Raw genomic sequence first — 21,836 nt, 5'->3', positions numbered from 1 at the left:
GGTTAGGCTGACGCTCATTTCATTAATTCCACAAAAAAGGCTGCCTTGTCCTTGAATGTTGACAGCAGCTCTAAATTGCCAAAGCCCTCCATGCATGAGCTTTTCTCTTCACCTCACTCTCTCTTTCTACAATTTCCTACTTAGCAGTTTTGGAATCATCATCCTTAATTTATTAACTCAATTATGAGCAAAGATAGAGTCATGAGAGTTCTGGCCCGATGTGTCTCTCCATTACCATTATGGGGATTAGGAAACCGTGGTAGGGCCCTGACAAATGCCTAGCCTCCAGGAAAATAAAAAAAATTGCCTGGGTGTGTTTCACTTACAGCTAAACAGTAGAGCCCAACCAAACAAGCATGTTGCCATCTAGAAGCACTGCAAGTCTAACTTTCTTTACTTTCAGCAGTCTAGACAGAGTTTTCATTTCGGTTTACAGTCCAAATAAAACAATAGTCATAAAACTAATATGGCTGCCCACACAATTTTTCAGAAGCCAATATTTTTGCCCTTTGATTTTCTATCATAGAATGTCATTCATCTTCCAAATGTGCTATGTTACTCCACATCGGAGTGTGCAGTCTGTGTTGCAGGGAGACACTGAAAACCATAAATAAATATCTGACAGCTCTGGCAATAAGCAATCAGACAAAGGCTGTGTTCCAAAAGGCACCCTATTATGTTTATAGTGGACTACTTTTCACCAGGGCCTATAGGTCCTGGTGAAAAGTAGTGCAATGTGTAGGCAATGTGTAGGCAATACGGTGCCATTTGGGATGTAACCAGAGCCTTCATTTATCTATGTCTCAGAGAAGAAACTCTAGGGAGAAGAAGCACATGTCTATGGGGAGTTAGGGTTGAGATGTTTTGTAGGTACACATAAAATGTCCCTGTTAGTTACAGTGAGCTCCAAAAGTATTGGGAGAGTGACACATTTTTGGTTGTTTTGGCTCTGTATGCAATGACTATGAGGTTAAAGTGCAGACTATCCGCTTCAATTTTAGGGTATTTTCATCCTTATCGTGTGAACTGTTTAGAAATTACAGCACTTTTTGTAAATAGTCCACCATTTTAGGGGACCAAAAGTATTGGGATAAATTCACTTATGTGGTTTAAAGTAATCAAAAGTTTAGTATTTCGTCCCATATTCCTAGCATGCAATTATTATCAAGCTTGTGACTCCACAAACTTGTTGGGTTTATTTGCTGTTAGTTTTGGTTGTGTTTCAGAAAAATGAATGTCCAATAAAAATGAATGGTAAATAATGTATTTTGTCATTTTGGAGTCACTTCTATTGTAAATAAGAATAGAATATGTTTCTAAACACTTCTACATTAATGTGGATGCTACCATGATTACGGATAGTCCTGAATTAATCGTGAATATGATGAGTGAGAAAGTTACAGATACACAAATACTGCATCATACCTCCAAGACATGCTAACTTCTCACCATCACAATAACAGGGGAGGTTAGCATTTTATTTGGGGGGAGGGTATGATATTTAAGCATCTGTGATATTTAAGCATCACTCATCATTATTCATGAATCATTCAGGAATGTCTGTAATCATGGTAGCATCCACATTAATGTAGAAGAGTGAAGAAACATATTCTATTCTTATTTACAAAAGTTTCTCCGAAATGACACAAAAAATTATTTATGATTAATTTCTAAACACTTGATGTCGTCATGTGCTAGGAATATGGGACCAAATACTGTTTACTACTTTAATACACATACAGTATCAGTCGAACGTTTGGGGACACCTACACATTCAAGGGTTTTTCTTTATTTTGACTATTTTCTACATTGTAGAATAATAGTGAAGACGTCAAAACTATGAAATAACACATATGGAATCATGTAGTAACCAAAAAAGTGTTAAAAAAAAGACAAAAAGTGTTAAACATTTTAGATTCTTCAAAGTAGCCACCCTTTGCCTTGATGACAGCTTTGCACACTTTTGGCATTCTCTCAACCAGCTTCACCTGGAATGCTTTTCCAACAGTCTTGAAGGAGTTCCCACATATGCTGAGCACTTGTTGGCTGCTTTTCCTTCACTCTGCGGTCCAACTCATCCCAAACCATCTCAATTGGGTTGAGGTCGGGTGATTGTGGAGACCAGGTCATCTGATGCAGCACTCCATCACTCTCCTTCTTGGTCAAATAGCCCTTACACAGCCTGGAGGTGTGCTGGGTCCTGCTGAAAAACAAATTACAGTCCCACAAAGCGCAAACCAGATGGGATGGCGTTTTGCTGCAGAATGCAGTGGTAGCCATGCTAGTGTGCCTTGAATTCTAAATAAATCATTGACTGTGTCACCAGCATAGCACCCCCACACCATCACACCTCCTCCTCCATGCTTTACCGTGGGAGCCACACATTTACCTACTCTAGATCTCACAAAGACACGGTGGTTGAAACCAAAAATCTAAAGTTTGGACTCATCAGACCAAAGGACAGATTTCCACCAGTCTAATGTCCATTGCTCGTGTTTCTTGGCCCAAGCAAGTCTCTTCTTATTATTGGTGTCCTTTAGTAGTGTTTTTTGTTGTTGCAGGGATTCGACCATGAAGGCCTGATTCACGCAGTCTCCTCTGAACAGTTGATGTTGAGATGTGTCTGTTACTTAATCTCAGTGAAGCATTTATTTGGGCTGCAATTTCTGAGGCTGGTAACTCTAATGAACTTATCCTCTGCAGCAGAGGTAACTCTGGGTCTTCCTTTCCTGTGGCGGTCCTCATGAGAGCCAGTTTCATCATAGCGCTTGATGGTTTTTGCGACTGCACTTGAAGAAACTTTCAAAGTTCTAAACATTTTCCGCATTGACTGACCTTCATATCTTAAAGTATTTATGGACTGTCGTTTCTCTTTGCTTATTTGAGCTGTTCTTGCCATAATATAGACTTGGTCTTTTATGAAATAGGGCTATCTTCTGTAAACCACCCCTACCTTGTCACAACACAACTGTTTGGCTCAAACACATTGAGAAGGAAAGAAATTCCACATATTAACTTTTAACAAGGCACACCTGTTAATTTAAATGCATTCCAGGTGACTACCTCATGAAGCTGGTTGAGAGAATGCCAAGAGTGTGCAAAGCTGTCATCAAGGCAAAAGGTGGCTACTTTGAAGAATCTCAAATAGAAAATATATTTTGAGTTGTTTAACACTTTTTTGTTTACTACATGATTCCATATGTGTTATTTCATAGTTTTGATGTCTTCACTATTATTCTACAATGTAGTTAATAGTAAAAAATAAAGAAAAACCCTGGAATGAGTAGGTGTGTACAAACTTTCACTGGTACTGTATGTATTGTTTTATATTAAAACTTTGGGGGGACAAAACAAAATCACTCACGAGGCGGTTTTGGCTCACAGGCCGCCTGATGCAGACCCCTGACCTACAGCATGGTCAAGCAACTTCATGTTTCTGACATCTGCAACCTGGACTCAAGGGTAGACCTAATATAGTAAACTAAAATCCAGAACACATCAAATAGGTATGATACCATGTGTTAAAGTTTGGTATGGTATGTATTAATTTGTGGATTTCCATCATCCATTTCGTATGATATGTTACGAATTACAATTCGTATAAGGCACGAATTTTCAATATGTACAGTGTGACATGTTACGAATTCCAATTTGTTGTGGCAAACAATAGCAAGGTGGCTAATGCTAACGTTAGCTAGTTAGCTTACATTAGCTAGGTTAGGGTTAAGGTTAGGATTTAGGTTAAAGGGTTAATGTTAGGGTTAGCTAACATACTAAGTAGTTGCAAAGTTGCTAATTAGCTAAAATGGTAAAGTTGTCTTTGATGAGATTCAAACATGCAACCTTCACACCCATTCATCCACCCTGACCAAGCACCCTTCTTTTGTGTTTGCCTTAAGTAAACTTCTGTCTTCTGTAACCATACCAAACGTAACATATAGATTTTCTTTTAGTATGTTGATTCTAGTCTATGAGACCAGGCGATAGTTTACTAAACAACTACTGATTTAGAACCATGGAGCGTTAACGCAAGTCATCACAAAGAAAACAGGAACACTTCCTCTATTATTAGATCATGATTTCAACTTAAACATCATCAAATCAACTAGGCTATATATGCTTAGTGTAATACAGTGAAAACAAATGTAAAGATAACTAAAACATTTTTAGTCCAATCAACGTTGCTAAATATCCTTTGGTAAAAAAAAAGTAAAAAAAAACGTTGACTCACCCTACCTGTAGACTAGTTGAACACCTATGTTATCCTCCTCTCTTTCATGTTGGCAAAATGGTCTATGACTCTGTCACACAATAGTACAAACTTTTAGTTTTTGTTGTCCTAGACTAGGCTACATGGCTAAAATGCTTGCTAGCCTAGAGCAACAATGAACCAGCTAAGTTAGCAAGCTAGCGTGTCACATTCTGTACACCCGATAGGTGCAGTGAAATGTGTTGTTTTACAGAGTCAGCCATTGCAACACGGCACCCCTGGAGCAAATTAGGATTAAAGGAATACTCCACCTAAAAATATTTTGGTATTTGTTTCATTCGTCAAGTTTTCAAAATGTAACATTCAAAATGCAGAAATCATATCGGTATGATTTCTGGGATGATTTCTGTATTTTGAAAGTTACATACCTTGAAAACTTGAGTGCTGACAAGCAAAACATTTTGGAACTATGTCAACAATGGACTAATGGTTTTTGTGTGAAATTTTACTTTAAATGCCTAGCTCGAGAGCACATTGACAAATGTTTCACCTTGTCGGCTCTTTGAACCAGCGACCTTTTGGATACAAGCCCAACTCTCTAACCGCTAGGCTACCCACAAGTCCAAATCCATATCTGAATCCACAGTTTAGGAAATGGCAGATCTAGCTAGCTACCTAGCTACTGCAGGACAACAACACAAGCAGACCAGAAACAGGCAAGTCTTTTGCTTTTGATGTTATTTGATTTGTGTGAGGCCAAATCCAAACTGGCCTCCCTTAGGGGGGGAGGGGGGGGGGGGGGGGGTTGCTGCACCGGGACTTCCCACAGTTGCACCCCCTTTTTCCCTTAGAACAGCCACAAATCGTCAGGGCAATGGACTCAACAAGGTGTCGAAAGCATTCCACGGGGATGCTGGCCCATGTTGACTCCAATTGGCAGGATGTCCTTTGGGTAGTAGACCATTCTTGATACACACAGGAAACTGCTGAGAATGAAAAACCCAGCAGCGTTGCAATTTTTGACACACTCAAACCTGTGCGCCTGGCACCTACTACAATACCCCATTCAAAGGCACTTAAATCTTTTGTCTTGCCCGTGCACTTGGCACACTTACACAATCCATGTCTCAATTGTCTCAAGGCATAAAATCCTTCTTTAACCTGTTTTCTAACAGGTGACATCAATAAGGGATCATAGTTTTCACCTAGATTCACCTGATCGGTCTATGTCATGGAAAAAGCATGTTTTGGACACTCAGTGTATATGGAAGTACTTAAGTACCTAAAAAAGGGGGTTAAATATGGGTAAAAATATATATACTGCTCAAAAAAATAAAGGGAACACTTAAACAACACAATGTAACTCCAAGTCAATCACACTTCTGTGAAATCAAACTGTCCACTTAGGAAGCAACACTGATTGACAATAAATTTCACATGCTGTTGTGCAAATGGAAAAGACAACAGGTGGAAATTATAGGCAATAAGCAAGACACCCCCAATAAAGGAGTGGTTCTGCAGGTGGAGACCACAGACCACTTCTCAGTTCCTCTGCTTCCTGGCTGATGTTTTGGTCACTTTTGAATGCTGGCGGTGCTTTCACTCTAGTGGTAGCATGAGACAGAGTCTACAACGCACACAAGTGGCTCAGGTAGTGCATCATCTAGGATGGCACATCAATGCGAGCTGTGGCAAGAAGGTTTGCTGTGTCTGTCAGCGTAGTGTCCAGAGCATGGAGGCGCTACCAGGAGACAGGCCAGTACATCAGGAGACGTGGAGGAGGCCGTAGGAGGGCAACAACCCAGCAGCAGGACCGCTACCTCCGCCTTTGTGCAAGGAGGAGCAGGAGGAGCACTGCCAGAGCCCTGCAAAATTACCTCCAGCAGGCCACAAATGTGCATGTGTCTGCTCAAACGGTCAGAAACAGACTCCATGAGGGTGGTATGAGGGCCCGACGTCCAAAGGTGGGGGTTGTGCGTACAGCCCAACACCGTGCAGGACGTTTGGCATTTGCCAGAGAACACCAAGATTGGCAAATTCGCCACTGGCGCCATGTGCTCTTCACAGATGAAAGCAGGTTCACACTGAGCACATGTGACAGACATGACAGAGTCTGGAGATGCCGTGGAGAACGTTCTGCTGCCTGCAACATCCTCCAGCATGACCGGTTTGGCGGTGGGTCAGTCATGGTGTGGGGTGGCATTTCTTTGACCGCACAGCCTTCCATGTGCGCGCCAGAGGTAGCCTGACTGCCATTAGGTACCGAGATGAGATCCTCAGACCCCTTGTGAGACCATATGCTGGTGCGGTTGGCCCTGGGTTCCTCCTAATGCAAGACAATGCTAGACCTCATGTGGCTGGAGTGTGTCAGCAGTTCCTGCAAGAGGAAGGCATTGATGCTATGGACTGGCCCGCCCGTTCCCCAGACCTGAATCCAATTGAGCACATCTGGGACATCATGTCTCGCTCCATCCACCAACGCCACGTTGCACCACAGACTGTCCAGGAGTTGGCGGATGCTTTAGTCCAGGTCTGGGAGGAGATCCCTCAGGAGACCATCCGCCACCTCATCAGGAGCATGCCCAGGCGTTGTAGGGAGGTCATACAAGCACGTGGAGGCCACACACACTACTGAGCCTCATTTTGACTTGTTTTAAGGACATTACATCGAAGTTGGATCAGCCTGTGGTGTGGTTTTCCACTTTAATTTTGAGTGTGACTCCAAATCCAGACCTCCATGGGTTGATACATTGGATTTCCATTGATTATTTTTGTGTGATTTTGTTGTCAGCACATTCAACTATGTAAATAAAAAAGTATTTGATAAGATTATTTATTTCATTCAGATCTAGGATGTGTTGTTTAAGTGTTCCCTTTATTTTTTTGAGCAGTGTATATTATTTCCTGATCTTTCTTATATCTCTCAGATATAGGACAGACACTTCAAAACATATTTCCTTTATATATTTTTTCCAAACTTTTTAGCCATATGTTATTCAATGCATTCCATCAAATAATTAAAACAACATTTTTATATACTTACAGGGGTCCTAAAATAAAAAATAAAATAGCTAAATTATCCTTGAAATCTTAAAACAATTCCATATGTTAGCTTAGTAGAAACTGAGTCCCGAGCTCTTAGACCTTATGGTTCTATCAAAACTGTGGTAAACAACTGTTTAAAATACTCTGAATTCCAAATCTGTACCACACTATACAATGGCAATACATCTCTCCAATGTGGTAATAATGCTGGTTTCCTAGGCTGTATCCCAAATGGCACCATTTTCCCTAGTGCACTACACTTGACCAGAGCCCTATGGGTCCTGATCAAAATGAGTGTGCTACATAGGTAATAAGGTGCCATTTGGGATGTAGCCATTGTGCATTCAAATCCATAATTCAAATGATTTACATACCACTCTAATCAAAGAGGGTATCAAACTGATTTGTAGGGACGCATTCAATTACTTATTCCAGATTCATAATCGGTCGCTACATTGGTATACAGTCGATTGCATTAGTGTACGTTAAAATTCTAGTCAATGTTGAGCTGTTTTGCATTTTGTGTATTTGTGCTGGTCTGAGCACGCCTAAGGAAAAAATCTACCCAAGAGCATGCTGAACATATCTGAAGAAATCATCACACATATCCTATACCCTTTATCATTGTAAACTATACATGCTTTGTAAACTCTACATGCTTTAATCACACGAATCAAATATGAAATGTCAATGTTTGTTTGGCTAAAGGACTTGGGATTTGGTTCACACTTTTACCTGAAGCAACCAGTCATGATGCCTTCATAAAACAGTCATAAGGAGGGGATAATAACTTTCCTAAAACATTAAGACAGATTCCAAAAATTCACGGAAAGATAACAATGGCCAACTTACTTATTTTTGCATTATACAGTGCCTTCAGAAAGTATTCATACCCCTTGATTTATTCCACATGTTGTTGTTACAGCCTGAATTCAAAACGGATTAAATTGTTTTTTATCTCTCACCAAACTATACCCAATACTCCATCAAGAAAAAGTGAAAACAAGTTTTTAGACATTTTAGCATTTTTTGGGCAAATTAATTACAGAAATATCTCATTTACATAAGTATTCATACCCCTGAGTAAATACTTTGTAGAAGCACGTTTGGCAGCGATTACAGTGAAAAAGACTGTGAGTCTTTTTGTGTAAGTCTTTAAGAGCTTTTCACACCTGGATTATTATTAAAAAAATTATTCAAGCTCTGTCAAGTTGATTTGCTAAACATTGCTAAACAGCCATTTTCAATTATTACCATAATTTTCAAGCCGATTTAAGTAAAAACTGTAACTAAGCCATTCGTCTTGGTACGCAACTCCAGTGTAGATTTGGTCTTGTGTTTTAGGTTATTGTCCTGCTGAAAGGTGACTTCATCTCCCAGTGTCTGTTGGAAAGCAGACTGAACCAGGATATCCTCTATGATTTTTTTCTGTGCTTATAGCTGTATTCCATTTATTTTTATCCTAAAAAACTCCCTAGTCCTTGCCGATGACAAGCGTAACCATAACATGATGCAGCCACCACCATGCTTGAAAATACATAATGCTTTGTATTCAGGACAAAAAGTGAATTTCTTTGGTACATTATTTTGCAGTATTACTTTTACATTTTAGTCATTTAGCAGACACTCTTGTTGATACATCCTCAGTTTTCTCATATCACAACCATTAAACTCTGTAACTGTTTTAAAATCACCATTGGCCTCATGGTGAAATCCCTGAGCAGTTTCCTTCCTCTCCGGCAACTGAATTGGGAAAAAGGCCTGTATCTTTGTAGTGACTGGGTGTATTGATACACCATGCAAAGTATAATTAATAACTTCACCATGCTCAAAGGGATTTTTTTTTACAAATCTACCAATCAGTGCCCTTCTTTGCAAGGCATTGAAAAACCTACCTGGTCTTTGTGGTTGAATCTGTGCTTGAAATGTACTACTTGGTTGAGGGACCTTACAGATAATTGTATATGTGGGGTACAGAGATGGGGTAGTCATTCAAAAATCATGTTAACCTTTACTATTGAACATGGAATGAGTCCATGCAACTTATTAAGCAATTTGTTAAGCACATTTTTACTCCTGAACTTGTTTAGGCTTGCCATAACAAAGGGGTTGAATACCTACTGACTGATGACATTTTCTTTTTACTAATTTCAGAAATGTTCTACTAAGAAAATTCCACTTTGACATTATGGGGTATTGCGTATAGATCATTGACACAAAATATCAATTCAGGCTGCAACAGATCTGCCAACTCTCACGTATTGGTCATGAGACAGATGCATTTGACCTCACATTCTCACGGCACACCTCATATCTCACGCATTAAAACGTACTGCTTATATTTGTCAAATTAGTCTATTGTATAGTCAGCGCGTTAACTTTTCAACTGCTCCAAATCATTTTGAAATCGGAGCATCTGCACCTGCAATTTAACATCACGAGCTGAACCTTTATCATTTTCCTGTCTAGCCACAGCACTGTGAACAGCGGCACATTGAAGCATATGTAAGGGATCAAGGGGATTTGATGCATGTTTTAAAGAAACGCCCCTCAAAATTAGAGTGGAGCTGAATGGAGAGAGAGAACATTCTCTGCTGAGTTTATAAAACTCTAAAAACAGTAGCATGGTAGCTCTGTTTTATGTACAATGTTGTCAACAAAACAAGGTAGCTGTTACTCCCGTCCCTATTGCAGAATGCAGCCTTTTGGCAGCATGTACTAAAGTGGATTTAATCCACACATGCATTAGTTCCTTCGTTTGGTGATTGCCGTTTAGGCTGTGACGACGAGAAGGCAGACCTACGGTATGTTTCAGTCTGATCAGTGGAACAATTCTCACTCTTTAACAATGGGCAAAACATTTATTTACCTTTATTTAACTAGGCAAGTCAGTTATGATCAAATTCTTATTTTCAAAGACAGCCTTGTTCAGGAGCAGAACGACAGCTTTTTTTTACCTAGTCAGCTCCGGGATTCAATCTTGCAATCTTCCGGTTACGAGTCCAACGCTCTAACCACTTGGCTACCTGCCACCCCGATAAATATATGGTAGTTATTTGCTTGTCAGCAAGAACACTATTGCTATTCTCTACACTTATTTTATTATTCCACTTCTTCCCAATTTTGCCAGTTAATCACATATTTGAAATCTGATATACCTACTTGTCTTTGAAAATGAATTACATGAGGCTATGAAATTTTGCAGCCATTCATGGACAGTCTTGAATAAGTCATACAAATAAACATTAGATATTAAATACTCCAGGAATCAAATTAAATGTTAGTATTGTATTGTTATAACAAGAACATTTTCAAACACCCAGCACTTCAGGGGAGGCCAACCCTCTTGGAGAGCAAGCAGGATTTTCTTCCAGACCTATTTTAAAGAGATTGTTCACCCAAATTACAAAATGTTTCTGTTTTTACCTTGAAAGCAGTCTATGGACAAAGAGACTGCAATCTAAAAAAAAATCTCATCGTCACAAAGTTGTCGAATTGTGAGTGTTCATTTAATGTTCAAAGCATTCTGAATATACGTCACCTGTGGTTTTTATTTTTTTATTTCCACCCTGGTCATATGCCTAAGCCATGTCAAAATGCATGGAATTGAAGGAAATTAGCTTTAAACAGTAACATTTCCCATCTAGGGGTTGTGCCAGTGGGCAATGAAATTCACATAGCAAATCTCACTCTAAGCTTTCTTCAAAAGTTGGCAGCCCTGCTGTAACACAACAAAATGTGGAATAAGTAAAGAGGTGTGAATACTTTCTGAAGTCACTGTATGTACTGAAAGTATCTGCTAAAGCCAATTCAATGTTTACTGATTCCTGATTTGTCTATAGGACTATGACAGTTGGTAGAGTATGGCTCAACTATAAGTCATTCTTTGTAGACTGTTTTTACTTCAAAGTAGACAGTACAACACCTTAAGGTGTTAGTTATTTCTGTAATGACATGCATCTGATCCATCTGTACCCAAGACCCACCAGTACCCTGATAATTGAACATTTGCCAATGATCACATCACAACACCACGCAAACCACCACACAACATACAGCACAACATTACCCTGTCACGTATTTACTGTAATATACACCTTGGGTGTCCATACATGACTGGCCTCAAGAACACAGAACCTTGCTCAATGCAAGTCTATGCCTCACGAATGCTTTCAACAGTTAAAGCCTCAAAGAGAAGTGGATAAACAGAACACTTTTTTTTGGACCAAAGAACAGACAACACGTTCCAATAAGCGACCAAGACATTCAATACACAGCAGCTTTGTACGAAGTGCGAGTTTTTGGCGGAGGTTAAAGTTGAAGCTACTCCAAAAATGGACATTGATCACCTCTACATGCCATTCACCCACTGTTGGAATTCTTGTCTATACTCCACAGTGGGGCTCTAATGTATAAACTACACTACCCAGCATGCCCATGACACACACAGGGAAACATGAGTGGGCCCTGATGAAACTAAATTCTCAACATTGATTGTGAGACAGCTCAATCTACGAGTCTGTTTTTCTTTCATGTGAGTGGCTGAGCACAGTAGGTATGGAGAGTTGCAGCTGTGCTATTCACAAATGAATAGGTGGCCTATTTGGTTCCTTGTTTGTTTATCGGAGCTCTAATGACCGATGTTTGATGCTTCATGTGATAGTCATTGTCTAGCGCTGAAGTCAAGTGTCTAGAAGTGATTCAATTCTATGACACGTTTGCACTCAATGGCGTTCATATTATCTGTTATGAATGTCTACTCCTTCACTCTCTTATCTCCTATGCCAAGTGATGTTTATTGTTTATAAAGCAAACAAGATATAAAATAAATACGAGCCCTCAATGATTTCATTCCAAAACAAATCCCCCTTGTATTGTTTTTTGTGTATTTTGATATCGATATTGGTGTTAGTAAAAAGACGGACGGAGTCAATGACGTGCATAGAACAGAAAATGTTTTCTAGCAACATCGAGTCAAATTGAGACATAGCCATTCACAGGATGCAATCATCTGTATTAGACCATATAATGTCTGAATATTAGCCCAGACCACCTCCGCAGAAGCGTATGCAGGACAATAGAGTAATTATATTAATCAGCTTTTACTATCTGAATGAATTATCCACAACCGCAAATTAAAATGTGATTTGGTTGAAATTACACGGTATGTGCTAAAGCCTTTTTCTCTCCTGCAATCAAATTTAACTGAAGCCAATTAGACACAGCTGACTACATTCGTAGTCAAATTATGCTCAAAGCGTGGATAAGAATTGAGCTATTTTCCTCCAATAAAAAAAGAAGGTTTTTCATCTATTCTAGAGAAATCAAATTGAACAAAAAAATCGTAATGGGGGAGCCATCCACAGGGTAAGCTCATTGAGACACAACTGAATGTGTCTGAGTGGAGATTGTCGTCACACGCACAGTCAAACTCACAGGCTCTGCACTTTAAGAGTCCCTCACTTTACGTTATTTTTTTGGCGACATAGGTGACATTGGGGCATCCAGCAGCCACTGAGCTATAAAATTACCAGCGAGGGGCGAATTAAGGGAGAACGGAGGAGCAAGAATGAAGGACAAAGCCAGTGGGAGTTGGATTGAGAGGGCTGCTCATGCAACTGATTTACTCTTTTTGTTCCTCAGCCCTGTTTGCTGCTCCAGGAGTTTGGTTCTTATTTTCAACCTCTCTCTAAGCAATTATTTTAAATTCACTGTAGCTCGGTAAGTAGGCAACAAATTACTGTGCCAGTGAATAACTTTAAGGTTGTAAAGTATCACCTTATAAGTTAGAGGTGTACATATCTATCTAAAAGGTCAAATTTGTCATTGAGATTTATGTAGATTGTTGGGAGAGAAAGGTACATATCCCCCCCATACTAAGCTACAGTAATACCAGGCACATCTTTAAGCATATGCACCCATGTCAAGAGAGGACACAAACCTGATCCGTATGGACACATCAACATGTTTTAAAATAGGTTTAACTTTTAGGCACACCAACAGAAACCCATCTGAACACAAAAAAGTAATTGAATTATTAATAGACAACCGTGTGTCTACACCAACACCCATCTAAACAACAACATATATTGACCCATTGAATACTACTGAAAAACAAATCCCCAATTCCAAACCCACCCACGCACCCTATGCACCTGTGGATATCTGAGAGGACATAGGGCCATAGACACACAACACAACCCCATCTTCCTCTATCTGAAGCCAGTGATCTTGTGATGTGGTTAATCCTGAAAAACAGCCTTTGAGTGGATTAGCGTAACGGAGATATGCTGTTTATTCACCACGCACACAGACACAAAACACAGACCCAACACACTGACACCAAAACAAACAGGGCTTAAATGTTCGGCCTGCTCTCCACCTCTGATCAGAGATTAGACCGAACTCTCCACAGACTCCCTCATATTCCGTTTTATTCCCACAGGAAAATATTAAGAACATATGTCAAAAGTTTGTTACATTTGCCACATCTAAATCCAGAAGCATGGTTAAGATTAATCTATAAATAGGGCTCATCCATGTTACCAAATGATAATGATCCCAGCGTGAACATACCATACAATGATTTCTTTCTCATTGGCTTGTTACGTTAGTACTTCCATTTTTTGATAATTGGATAAGGAACAAATGAGGCCTGTTTTCACAATCATTGTGGATTTCTTTGAGAGGCTGTGTTAACTACATGTAAACTACATTATGTTGTTTGAAATGTAGCATCTCCCCAGGTCCGTTGGCAGTCTAGTCTTATGGCTATGTTGAAAACCATTTGGCAGTATCCCGCTCCGCTCCTCTCCACTTCACCTTCTTCTCCTCCCCTCTCTCCTTTCCTCTGTCCTCCTCTCCGCTCCTTATCCTCCACCCTCCTCTACTCCGCTCTCCTGTCCTCTCCTCTCCCGTGGTTGTAAAAACGTGTAATATTAATCTGTATGTATGCCATTGCCCCAACGGTTAGAGGTGCAATCTGACCTTGTTACCTTACAGAAATCACTGGTTGGTTTAAAACGTGTACTTAATGCGGGCAATCTAAATGTATAGTTCATCTGAAACATTCTTGCAAGAACAAGCACAAATATCATACCACTGTTATTGTAATGGTGAGAGGTTAGCATGTCTTGGGGGTATGATATTTGTGAGTCTAACATTCTCACTCATCATTATTCACGATTCATTCATGATTATCCGTAATAATGGTAGCATCTACATTTAGTGTAGAAGTGTTTAGAAACATATTCTATTCTTATTTACAATAAAATTGAATCTGAAATGACACAATACATTATTTACCATTCATTTCTATTGGGCACAAAATAATCTGAAACACAAACAAAACAAACAGCAAATGCATCCAACAAGTTTGTAGAGTCACAAACTTGATGTTATCATTGCGTACTAGGAATATGGGACCAAATACTAAACTTTTGACTACTTTAAAACACAAGTGAATTTGTCCCAATACTTTTGGTCTCCTAAAATGCGGGGACTATGTACAAAAACTGCTGTAATTTCTAAATGGTTCACACGGAAATATCCTCAAATTATAGCTGACAGTCTACACTTTAACTTCATAGTCATTGTATCATTTCAAATCCAAAATGTTGGACCACAAAGCCTAAACAAATGTATATGATTGTTGTGGCTTATAAAGAAGTATTTTTTTTTACACTTTTTATCAAAATATTCTCCATCCCCATGCAACAGTTATGATTACAAGAAAAATGGAAATGTGAAAGTTGACAGTGAAGTGGAACTAGATTATAAAAAAAGTTATTTGCACCTTCCCTATTTGTATATCTCTCAATGCACTAATTAAATGTTGTGGATGGTTGATCTGCTAGGGCTGTCAGCGAGTCAGGCGCAGTCAGTGAGAGCCTCATGAAATCTCTGACATAAATAGCCTATGTGGCATTGCGTGTCACTACAATCCTGTGACATATAAACTGCATGTTGGTCATGAATGAATTACTCAGACCTAGGTTCAAGTAGGGGGTTCTTGATTGAGCATGCCTGGTGCAATGGAACCAATTAAATAATCACAAAAGTGCAAACCCTGCATGTCCAACTGTCACTCCAGACAGGCCCAATCAAAATCTCATCTCATATTAAATTAACTCTGCAAATGAAATGGTACTCCTGACACAACATCCTACAATCGAAGCAGAAGTTTTCAAGGTTAGAGCAAAACAGCATTTCAGAGATAAGATAAAGGATGTTGGTATGTATTACAGTGTGGTTGAGTTTCTGTTCAGACTGCAGTGTGTCCTTCATCTCAAGAACATACAAGCTACATCATAAGCACAAGAAGAGCATTGCTTGGAGACTTAGATTTGAAGGGAAATGGAAAGGTAAAGGGGGATACATAGCCAGTTGTTCAACTGAAATGTGTCTTCCGCATTTAACCCAACCCCTCTGAAACAGAGGTGCGGTACCGTATTTGTGGGTGCTGTCCATGGTGCTTAATAAACTCGTAAGACCCCCGCAAGTGACACCAAAAACTGACATTTAAAATTGACATTCTGGTGGCCACAGACAATAAAATATACAATATGAGACCACCCACATCACAGCAGATGGATAGCAATGTCTGTAAGATCTTTTTGCGGGTGCCACACTGCACATGGGGGTTATTTAAACATTTAGGGAAGCAATATCAATAATTACAGTTGATGCACCGACCAGCCGCTAGTTGTTAAGTTGCAACGCTCCAACCATTCCTCCAGACACTGATGTCACTCGTTTAAATGTTTAACTAGAAACATTGCAGATGCCGAACAAAAACATTGCAGACTGGAACATGATATCTGAGAGATATCTGTACTGCATGAACATACTGACAATAATCATTGTCAGGCCTGCCTCCTGGATAATTGTGGTTGGCATGCCCAAAATACAGAAAATAGTTAGGGTTAGGTAAGGGTTATGGTTAAGGTAAGGGTTAGGATAATGGTAGGTTTAGGTTAGGGTGGGGAGGTCCCACGGATACAAGATAGCACTGACCAAGCTGACAGGAGGCAACCGCTGAATTACAATCTTGCCCGAGCCGAGCACGCTCTCGGCGCCGTCTCCCTCTCTATCTATCTCTGGCAGTGCAAGTTTTCACGATTCCCACGAGAGCACTCATTGCTCTCGGGCATTACCGCTGACAAGCTCTTCATACAGAGCCACTAATTTATATAATAGCGATATATGCAGCGCAAGTGCTTAAAGTCTTTTAATATTCTCGCACGATTGGGAGCGCATGGACAGAAAGCTATAGGGTAAATAAGCGCATGGACAGAAAGCCATAGGATACATAAGCGCATGGACAGAAAGCTATAGGGTAAATAAGCCACCGGCTATCTAATAGCCTACAGTTAAACCACAATCTAAGTGAAAAACATCCTTTCACTCCCCTGCGGTAGACTACGAAATATATTCCTGAATATAACATGTTCTAAAAGATAGAGAGTAGGCCTATTCAGATGTTATATGACCCCTATTTCTCACACACAAGAACCGGCATTCATTTGCAGCATCACATTTTGGACACTATATAATTATATAGCCTAACTGACCTTGTAGAATAGACAAAGTAAATACGTTTGACACATAGTTGTGTAACACTGATGGAGAACACATGATAATAAAATAGAAATGAGCTCATTAACTCTTCAATAGCCTAACCACAGATCCTGGCAAATGGATAGACTGGCAAGCCCACCTCCTCATCATCCTTTGGCGCTGGCTTCTGTCTCTGATTCGGCTGCGCCGCCTCCTTAGTGGCTGTCATGGTAAACTCCTGGTAAAAGAACTTGGACTCAACTCGCTGTGAATTCTAAAGATGCTCTTTAGTCGGATCCCACTGTCCCGTGGATTAGTCAAAACGGCAGAATCTTAAACAGGAGGCATGCAGCAATGGGGTCCGTCACGAATGAATTATGCTAGGTCTTCGAATGTCTGCCGAGAACACTTGTCTCTCCACATTATGTTCAAGAGAGGGAAAAATATTCAGTCGTCAGAATTAAGTAGCCTAAACACAGAAAATATACTGTCTGCCTATACCCCTCTATCAGTCTGCAAGTGACTAACGAGGGGATCTTGACTGCTCGGTCCTCGTCTAGTCTGTGTGATCCAGGGTGAGGCTGTGGTGAGGAACTGGGAGGGGGAGGAGAGGAGGAGAGCATGGGGCAACGGAGTGATCTGATGCCGATGCGTTCCCACTGTAAAAATGGGTGGGGGTGATTACGTGTTTGACAAAATATAAATTGAATGACGACCCAAAGAGCTCAAATGAGCAAATGATTTACATATATTTTCTATTTCAGAATGTTAATAGCCGAAGCATTAGCTTGTACATTCTTCTAGTTTTCCCAGTGTGTGTGTACAGTTGATGATGGTAGGCACAGTGCTTGACATGGGATAAAAGAAGTGCAGGAACTGTCCTTTTCCCCGATGGTCTATTATATTATGTTCACCGCCATTCACAAATTACATTATGCTATAGAGACCTCTGATTATTCTCTGTTAAGGATTCATACACGTTTGATGACTTCTCCATTACTTTTAACCAAACTGTCATGACTATTATTATAACCTACATGAAAAAGTAAGCATTATTGAGACTGGATGTCACGGTTGTCAAAATGAGCGGACCAAAGTGCAGCGTGTGTTTCGTTCCACATATTTAATCCGTGAAACTATGCAATACATCAAATAACTGAAATTTACAAAACAACAAACCGTGACGCAGAGGAGAAACAAACACTACTCACAAATAATCACCCACAAAAACAGGTGGGACAAACATCAGCTTAAATATGACCTCCAATTAGAGACAATGACGACCAGCTGCCTCTAATTGGAGATCATACCAAACAAAACCAACATAGAAATACAACACTAGAAACTGAACATAGAAATACAAAACATAGACAAACACCCCCGTCACGCCCTGACCTACTCTACCATAGAAAATAACCACTTACTATGGTCAGGACGTGACACTGGAAGGCTGTGGTGTCTGATCCCATTTAGACATTTAACCCCCCACAAAGAAGAACTGCACCGTTAGTCACATCAACATGTGGTCAATCCTCCATCTGGAGAACTCCTGGGTGTGCAGGCTTGGCTTTTGATCCGGGCCCTGGAACACCCAAGTCTGCCTATCAAGGTCCCGTTGAGCAGCTGATGTTTAGGCTACAATGTGGTTAGACCAGGGCTTGAACAAAAGTCTACACACCCAGTAGCTGTCCTGGAGGATGGTTGACACCCTTGATATGGTGGCAACAATTTACTCATTCAATGAATCAGGGATCACATGCATAAGGTAGGATACTTCAAAGCAAGGTATCTAACTAGACATGTTTATATATAAGGCTAAAATATTCATGTTTCAGGGATGATCTATGCTCAGCGAGTTATTTGTCAGTAAGTCCATTCTTAGAATATTTTTAACATTGTTGCAATTACATGGCTACTATTTAATAGAGGGGAATCCCAGTTTTCCAACTGTGCAGATTTATTTAGGCTTCCTGCAGTGCCAGTGGAAAGGCGACAACGACATTAATGCTTAGTTAGCTATTGTTAACAAGCGGGATAACTGCTACAAGTTATGTTTTGAATTGGCTATCTAGTTAGTCTGTTGTCTGTATTATTATATACCTGCTGCTGAAATGTTGGGCTGTCTCCTCAGGCAACAGCCCACTTGCACTCCTACACACAGCACACACAGACACGCACTTAAGGGTCATTCTGATAATGGCTGATATGTAGATTTTTAAGTGATTGATAATATTTAAAAGTGTGCCTTCATGAATTACATTAACTAAAATTATGAAACTAATTTCCATGACCTTACAAACAAACCCTCATTTGACAACTTGGAAAAGCGCATCATGTGCATTCAGGTTGGCTCATTTTAGATCTGCACAATATTGACCAGCTTACTGTCACGCACAGATTCACAGACTAGAGGAAAATAAACTTGAACAAAGTGAAACAGGAAATGAATGGCCACTCTCCATTGCTATACCACCTATATTCTGCTTTGATCAACCTTTTTCGGCTTGGTGTGTGAATCTCGGCCAGAGATAAGCTACTTTGTTTTGTAGAGGAGCAGGTACATAATTCCCCCAAAATGTGAAGTGTCAGTACGGGGCGCTGGACAGCTCCAGTCCAAGTTAAGCACCATAGGCTACATTAAGGCATATAGCTAGGTATTGGTTGGTTAATATTTATCAATTTGAATCATGAACCCTCTTCAGCTACTGAGCGCATTCTGTCCATCGTGCTGAAGTCCTGAACCCCACGCTGTCACAATGAACAAGCCAGATCCTGCTTTTACTGATACCACCCTGTCAAAAACGTTTACCAATGACCACTGTCTGAAAAAAATCGACATGGGCCCTTCAAATTTCAAAAGGTTCTACAGCTGCAACATTGAGAGTATCTTGACTGACTGTATCACCGCTTGGTATGGTAACTGATTGGTATTCGACCGAGCTCCCTACAATTGTTGGGAAGGGCCCGTAAGTAAGCATTTCACTATTTGTCTACACCTGTTGTTTATGAAGCATGTGACAAATACAATTACATTTTTATCTGACTGATGTAATCTGAGTTTATTTATTTTTGGTAGAATATGTTTGATGAGAAGCAGCTCTTCCCAGCAAACAAGTTACGTAACCACGACCAACGTAATGGATTGGAAATTATTGGTAATGTCATGTAATTACCTTCCCACAACATTGTGGCAACGTAATCTGAAGGTAATATCATAACCATCGCATTTGGTCATCGTCCTACCTCCTCAACATGTCGCAGCAACGTGATTTCATATTATTACATATTGGTCCCGAATACAGATTATACCCATGGAGAACATCACAGGGCTGCATGCGCATTTGCATTGCTGTGTTTATGAAGGCTAGCTGGATAGTTTTGTAAGTGTATGAGACAAAATGGTGGCCAAAATGATTTTATTTTAAATTAGATTTTCTTTTAGCTCCTAATGGTTTTGTTTGCACATTATTTGTATTTTCATGTGTATATATATGAGACACGCCAAATATATGTATTTTTACCCAATATATTTTATGAGTTAGTCGAATGCTAACCATTAACTAACTTTGCACTAGGTGCTAGTTAATAACCTTTTACTGCAGGGTCACACAGAGTGAATCTTGGTAGTCATAGACAAATGTACTTTGAAACATAATAAAAAAGTCCCCATCAAAATCTATAATTTTAACCCGTCTAATTTTAACCTGTGAGATATCCAATGGGTTGGATAATATAATTTTCCTCACTTATATTGAAGAAGCTGTTACTTAAATACTGGAAGTCAAATGATACCCAAACTTTAAGAGAATGGAAGAATCAAAAGCTTTATTATTTAAATATGGAAAAATAATCTGGCTACAGATAGAAACAACATAGCACAATCTGAAGCCTTATGGAGAGACTTGCAAGCATTGGACACAACCAATGACTGAAACTAATGGCAATTGATTATGATAATAAATAAGAAACAATATCAGAAATAAACAAAACATTGAACAAATATGGATAAGTACTGATATGGTGGCAACATGTGGGTCTGAGCAAGTGTGATGTAATTAATGTTTGTCGAGTTTTATGATTTTTCTTTTCTCATCTTTTTCTGTTTTAACTGTTGTGCAATATGTCTTGTGGATCTATGTATGTCTAAATTTACAATTAATTGTGGCAAAACTAAATAACATTTAAAAAATAATAATAACAAAATAGAATCACTTCTAATAATTTAAGTTTGTAAAGCAAATAACTTTGAACTTGTCCTTTAACAACCCTTTTTTCAGGCGAAAAAACCTTGTGTCCTAATTCAACTTCCCTTGGTGAGTTGTGAAGTTTCTCCCCTTTCTTTCTGGCTCACTCTCCCTGTTGCTCACTTAAACTCACACACGTGTGGATTTGCAAAGAATGGGAAGATATTTGCCGATTAACATTTCACTAACAACAGTTACAGTACGTATGTGGAGGAGAACCTGTGTGTGTGTGTGTGTGTGTGTGTGTGTGTGTGTGGTGCTTGTTAAAAGGCACGCAGAGTTTTACAGTCATTAAGCAGTTTTATGGTTTTAATTAAGAATCTCTCCAAAATGTTATTTTGCCATTTGATACTTCCACTATAGACAGTGTTTATTATTTAGTCGGTATCACTCTTAAACCATGTTTCCTTCTGAACTGAGGAAATACATTGAGCAAGCAAGCCATGTGATTTGATTTAATAACTGCAATAACTCCAGTTAGGGATTTAGCTGAGGTCAGCTTATCTAATTTCCGAAACCCTCAGTTTAGTCCGTTCCCCTTTTCCTCCTATAACCCCCAGCTAACCCCCCTTCATCCCCCCTCCTCCACCAATTTGGACGGCTCCTTCTCATTAAATGGGGATCGCTAATCTCTCACACTGCCCAAGACATCATCCACAGAGTGAGTGCACTGGCAACACTGCCATTCAGATTTATTGACTAGTGGATTAATTAATTCATTGACTATAGAAGAATGTACAGTGCCCTGCAAAAGTATTCATCCCCCTTGGCGTTTTTCC

General features: G+C 39.7%; 1 protein-coding gene across 2 annotated transcripts in view; it reads right to left on the bottom strand.

Annotated features, from left to right (window-relative positions):
- LOC106581700 (inactive dipeptidyl peptidase 10) overlaps positions 1–21,836 on the bottom strand; it is a 324,848-nt gene that overhangs the window by 149,965 nt on the left and 153,047 nt on the right. Inside the window, exon 1 of one of the 2 annotated variants that reach the window (XM_014163943.3) lies at positions 16,974–17,393. The exons of the other annotated variant lie outside the window; for it this stretch is intronic. Coding sequence (XP_014019418.1) covers positions 16,974–17,042 — 69 coding nt within the window. The 5' untranslated portion in view covers positions 17,043–17,393. Of the gene's footprint in view, positions 1–16,973; positions 17,394–21,836 lie in introns of those variants that run through there. 2 annotated transcript variants of the gene reach the window in all.

Source organism: Salmo salar, chromosome 21, assembly GCF_965601325.2.
Source record: "Salmo salar chromosome 21, fSalSal1, whole genome shotgun sequence".
NCBI lineage: Eukaryota > Metazoa > Chordata > Actinopteri > Salmoniformes > Salmonidae > Salmo > Salmo salar.
Note: the sequence above shows the minus strand (reverse complement) of the source record. Positions and strands in the feature narration are given on the sequence as shown.